This window comes from Sinocyclocheilus anshuiensis, unplaced genomic scaffold (assembly GCF_001515605.1).
Source record: "Sinocyclocheilus anshuiensis isolate Anshui unplaced genomic scaffold, SAMN03320099.WGS_v1.1 scaffold13, whole genome shotgun sequence".
Classification (NCBI taxonomy): Eukaryota; Metazoa; Chordata; class Actinopteri; order Cypriniformes; family Cyprinidae; genus Sinocyclocheilus; species Sinocyclocheilus anshuiensis.
The window spans coordinates 99,378-104,894 of NW_015538026.1; the positions used below are offsets into that span (position 1 = coordinate 99,378).

A 5,517-nucleotide genomic window follows, 5' to 3' on the forward strand; every position below is an offset into this window, starting at 1 on the left:
GGTACTTAAAAAAAACAATTATCGCAGTTAAAATGCTTGTGCGACCTAATATTTTTGTGGAAACTGTGATATATTTTTTCAGAATAATTTGATGCATAGAAAGTTCAAAACAGCATTTATTTGAAATACAAATAGTTTATATATATATATATATATATTATAAGTGTCTCTACTGTCTTTTGATCAATTTGATGCATCCTTGCTGAATAAAAGTAGTAATTTCTTTCAGAAAAAAAAACCTTACTTACCCCAAACTTTTGAACCATAGTGTAGATTACCTCAAAGCTATTACATATGGACAAAGTGCAGTCACAAGCAGTATTTTTACTTTGATTCTAAGACAGCGATAAGTCGAACATGCTTAAACCAGGCAAGCTTACAATGTCAAGTAGAGGGGTAACCTTTATGATCACAGCTTTGACCGCCCTTCCTAAAATACTATTATCCCTCTTTAGGATAATTCCCAGAGGGGCCTCTACAGCTGTCCGTCAAGGGTAAGGTGCACTGAGCACGAGCACTTTCTCTCTCCTTATGATGGAGTAAGTGGGCACGCGTCTGTGTGTGTAGCCGAGCTGTTCCCTGCAGCCCCCTCAGAACAAGATTACACAGGATTAGCCCACAAAGAAGTGACCCAGGCTGCTTCCTCCCTCTCTACCACCCAATAAGACCCTTGACTGTCCCAGCAGCCATTTTAAAAAACATCTCCATGTCCCCCGCCCCCTGCCCTCATATTCTACTCTCCTGCCCCATTCATATACCACCCCAGCCCCCCTGCACTCAGCTGAATTAGAGACAAGACAGAGGGAGTGAATGCTGGTGAAAAGAAGGAAATGTGTTCAATTCAAAACAGGGGGCAGGGTCAACCACCCTGAAGCCTTGCAGTTGTTTATCCTCATCTGGAAATATGGGAGCCTTGGCCAAAGATTATTGTGTACATTCTGTGTTAGAGATTGATATATTATTTATAACGATTGCTATATTATCTATAGATATAGATTAGAATTTGTAGACTTGTTTTGGTTACATGAACAATGACACTGATGATAAAGAAGATATATTACATAGATATGATTCCGATTGAGAATAGAATAGATTCTTAAATTTGTCACAGTTTGATAAATTGAATATGTACTTAACTTTTGTCTATAATGTTTACTCTGATTTTTGTGTAGCTTATCTATCTATCTATCTATCTATCTATCTATCTATCTATCTATCGTCCGTCCGTCTATATTTCTATCTATCTGTCCATCCGTCTTATCGATATATTTGTATAACTGTCTATCTGACTATCTATGCATCCATTCATCCATTCATCCATCTGTCTATCTATCTATCAATCACAGAAGCCCAGACAATTGAGAATGGCATACATTATAGAACTTCACACTGAAGATTTTCACATACAGACCAAAATGAAAAAATAAGGCTGTCGGCATGGCATCTGTCAGAGCGTAATGGAAGAGAGCGAGAGAGGCTGGAGTGCTGGGAAAAGGGCCTTCAGGCACCTCTTCAACTTCAGCTTTAGTAGACACTTATCAGACTTATCAGACACCAGCACAAAGTCTTCACTGATAAATGCTGACAAACATCAGTAAAAGGTGGCTGTTATTTAAATGAAATGTACAGCTACATAAACACAGTGTGAGTGAGAGAGAGACATCGTACCTTCTTCCTCTTTAATGCTGGGCTGTGGGGGTGTAGGCATCTTCTCTGTGTATGGGGCGGTGGGGCTGCAAGGCTCTACGGCTGGAGCACGCTCAGTAGAGACCCACGCGGGCTCAGCCATGTCCAAATCCTCACTGCTTACCGAACTCTCATCCTGTATGTGTGTAAGAGAGAAGGGGGGGGGTCAGAGAGCTCAGGATATTCTGTGCACAAAATGAAGCTCACCCACCCCACTATCGCCTACACATCACTAGATTCTCCCATATCTCCTCCACAGCATCTCGACACAGCCAGAGTCCTCAAACCTGTCTCAAAATAAACATTTTCTTTCCTGCACTTCCTGTTTGGTTCAACCATGCTGCTATATGTAAGATGTAAATTAAAAATTGCCAAGCAACATCTCACTTTACAAACTGCTTTCTTTTTTACATCAGTCCCTTATCATCCCAGTGTGTCCTTTCTTGAGGAAACTCCACATTCTGGGATGAGGAATGGGAAGAGTGTGGTGGAAAGGGACAGGAGGAGGAGACTCTTAAATAATAAGTGACTACGAGGGGAGCTATTTTTAACCCTGTTGGAGCCAAAACCCAAAAGATGCACACACAGCATGAGAAGAGCATAAGAGATGTATCGTTTTCTTCAGGTATCACGCAATGGTAGGGAATTGCAGAGCTACATGTAGTACAAACAGTTCATGTTATGTAAAAATCCACATTATGTATGCTTTCACAGCAGTGTTTATTTTCCAGTGTTGTTATTGTTAACTAAAACTAAAGCTATCAAAACATTTTCAGTAAATCAAATAAAGCTTAAAAATAAAATATAAATATTAGATGAAAACTTAAGTGAAAAGTAACAACTAACAGAAATAAGTTTAAGTGGAAATACTATACTGAAACTAAAATAAATATTTAAAGCTGTATATATATATATATATATATATATATATATAAATAAACACTAAAAAGCACAAAATACTAAAACGTAAATTTTTTTTTTTGTACATTTTTAATATGTATTAACATAATATACTCTTTATATATGCATATAAAGAGTATGTTGAAGTACTGGCTATTTTTTAGAAACTAATGTATTTCATTATAACACGCTGTTACAGCAACACCGTATTCACAGCCCGTGTTTTGCATTCTGACTAACCAACTACTTAGTTCAAGTGCGAAATGTGAAAGCTAAGGAAAATCAATTTTACCAGTATTCAGCTCTTACAGCTAAAGTTCTTTCTGAATGATTTTTCTTCTAATAATATTGTTAGCTCATTGCTGACATCTTTTTTCAGCATTTTTTTTTTTTGTCATCATTGTGTTCTAATTAAAACTATCATCAAATCAAATCAAATTATCATCAAAGACGAAAAATGTTTTCAGCATAAAAATGTTTTTAAATATGATGTCCATCATCTATGCATGCTGACATACTGTGTTTGTGGATGTGTGTGTGTCAGAATAAGTGCTGGTCCATGTTTAGTCCATGCTTTATTTATTAAAATACTTGAACTTGCCCTGACAATTAAAAGTACATTCTACTTCCTAATAAGCTCAATTTATTTAGCATCACATTACCAAGAATCTTTCTCTCCACGCATACACACACACAAACAAACAAATCTAGACTCTTGACCATGGTGTTTATTGTTACCATGGCAACCTGAAGAGTAGAGCAGGCTGGAACAATGTAATCATCAGTGGGAGTCAAGAGAAGGTGAGAAATGCAGGTGTGTAGATGGAGACGTGTATGTGAGAGAAGAAAAAGTCACTATGATTTCACTTCCAAACTGTCACTGTGAAACTCTCCATGTAAAACACTCAGAGGATCACTTCCCCTTTTCAGCACTGCACTGCTAACAGGAAAGAGATCTGAAACAAAACATCCTGGGACCCCACAGAGGAGCTAATGGTCACAAATGAACTGATTTAACATAACAGATTCATCAAGCATTAGTTTGAGCTTGAGACCCCTGTTGTTCTGAAACTCGCAGTATTGCGGCAGCAAGCCTGAGACCTGAAATGCTGGGTCCATATGGTTTTTATACTGATTATCATCATGATCCCAACATTCATCTAAAGTACAGATTGAAAACATGACAGGTGTTCATTTGTAAATGTGATTTGAAACTGTCCTGTACAGCTGTGAAACAAAACGCATGCATGTGCAAACATACACACATGTGCATAATGTAAACATGGATACATGTGATTCATAGATTTAGTCTTGTGAGAAATTGGGTTCCCTCTGAGGTTTGTTTAGAGGACTGATGTGTGCGCTGCTGACTCCATTAGGTACCAAGTGGAGCATCAGTAACACAAGCAATGAGAAAGAGAAGGAAAAAAGACGGACAAGAAAAGATCAATGCAGACGCAGGTTTAAAGGTGCAGGTATAAAACAAAAAGAAGAGGAAGACATACACTACTGTTCAATCGTTTGGGGTCAGTAAGATTTTTTAAATGAGAAATTAATACTTGTTTTTAGTACGGACGCATTAAATTGATCAAAAGTAACAGAAAGACTTTTACATTGAGCACTTTTACGTGCACACCAATAAGCTGATAACGTAAGTAAACTGTGTTTACATGGCTATTAATAAATCAGGTTATTTCCCTGTAGTGACGTCAAAACAAAATCATTTGCGTATCTCTGAGTATTCCATAGCCTATATTGTCAGTTGTAATGTTAAATAAAGCTTGCAACATGTAAGGGGGAAAGTTACAGCTCATATATTATCCTCTCATGCAGTTAAAGTTGCAGAGTTTTGACTGAACCACTTCTACTTCTGCTGGACGAGATGGGAACACGTTTTTATCATTTTCTGGTTCATGAATGAGTCTTGCATTTGTGCTATATTTCCTTCTTTCGTTACTGCAAAACGCTGCTCTGTCTGAATGTGCTTAAAATCTGTACTGACCATACGTTCCCTGTCACATTTCACACATGCGCACTTCAATAAGCCGACAGAAAGCATGTTAATGCATTTACATGCCACGCGAAATTGGGGTAAGAGGCAAAATCTACCCGTGTTGACCGGTTTATTCTTACGTCGTTTATGACCTTATGAAAAAACGGGTTACATGCGGGATCACGCACGGGATCACGTGCGTTGTCGGCTTATTAAGCATAATCGGCTTAAAGGGTTAGTTCACCCAAAAATTAAAATTAGTCCATAAATTACTCACCCTCAAGTCATCCTAGGTGTATATGACTTTCTTCTTTCAGACGAATCCAGTCAGAGTTATATAAAAAATTGTCTTTGATCTTTCAAGCTGTTTCATGGCACTCAGCGGGTGTTGCATGCATCAGTCCAAAAGAAGTTAAATAAAAAGCTCCCATTTCATAAAAAAAAAGTGTCTCACTTGGCTCCGGGGGGTGAACAAAGGCCTCCTGTAGCGAATCGATGCATTTTTGTAAGAAAAATATCCATATTCAAAATGTAATAATCACTTTAATGTAGCTTGCGCCAAAAGTTGTACACGGAAGCAGTTCCGGGCTGATGAGGTATGAGTTCAGCGCTGTGCATGCGCCGGTGAGTCTCGTGAAAACCAACGTTTGTTAACAGGAGCAAAGGAAGCAAAGTTTCCTTACTTTAGCAAAGGAAAACCAGTCTCCTCTTGGCTTATATCGAAATCCTCCGACATTCTTCTTTACAAATCCTCGTTTTGTACTTCTAATAAGTGACCGTTGTTTTTTTTTTATCTCTCCCTTGCGCTTCCGCGTGCGTCACTTCTGAGCGGCGCATGCGCAAAGCCAACCTCCATACGTCATCCGCCCGGAACTGCTTCCAGTGTACAACAGTGAGCGCAAGCTACATTAAAGTGATTATTACGTTTTGAATATGGA

General features: G+C 38.4%; 1 protein-coding gene across 1 annotated transcript in view; it reads right to left on the reverse strand.

Moving 5' to 3' along the window:
* The window catches only part of LOC107680239 (nucleolar protein 4-like), a 40,989-nt gene that overhangs the window by 6,306 nt on the left and 29,166 nt on the right, over positions 1 to 5,517 (reverse strand). Inside the window, exon 5 of the mRNA XM_016476046.1 lies at positions 1,669 to 1,822. Within this exon, the coding sequence (XP_016331532.1) occupies positions 1,669 to 1,822 (154 nt within the window). The remainder of the gene's footprint in view (positions 1 to 1,668; positions 1,823 to 5,517) is intronic.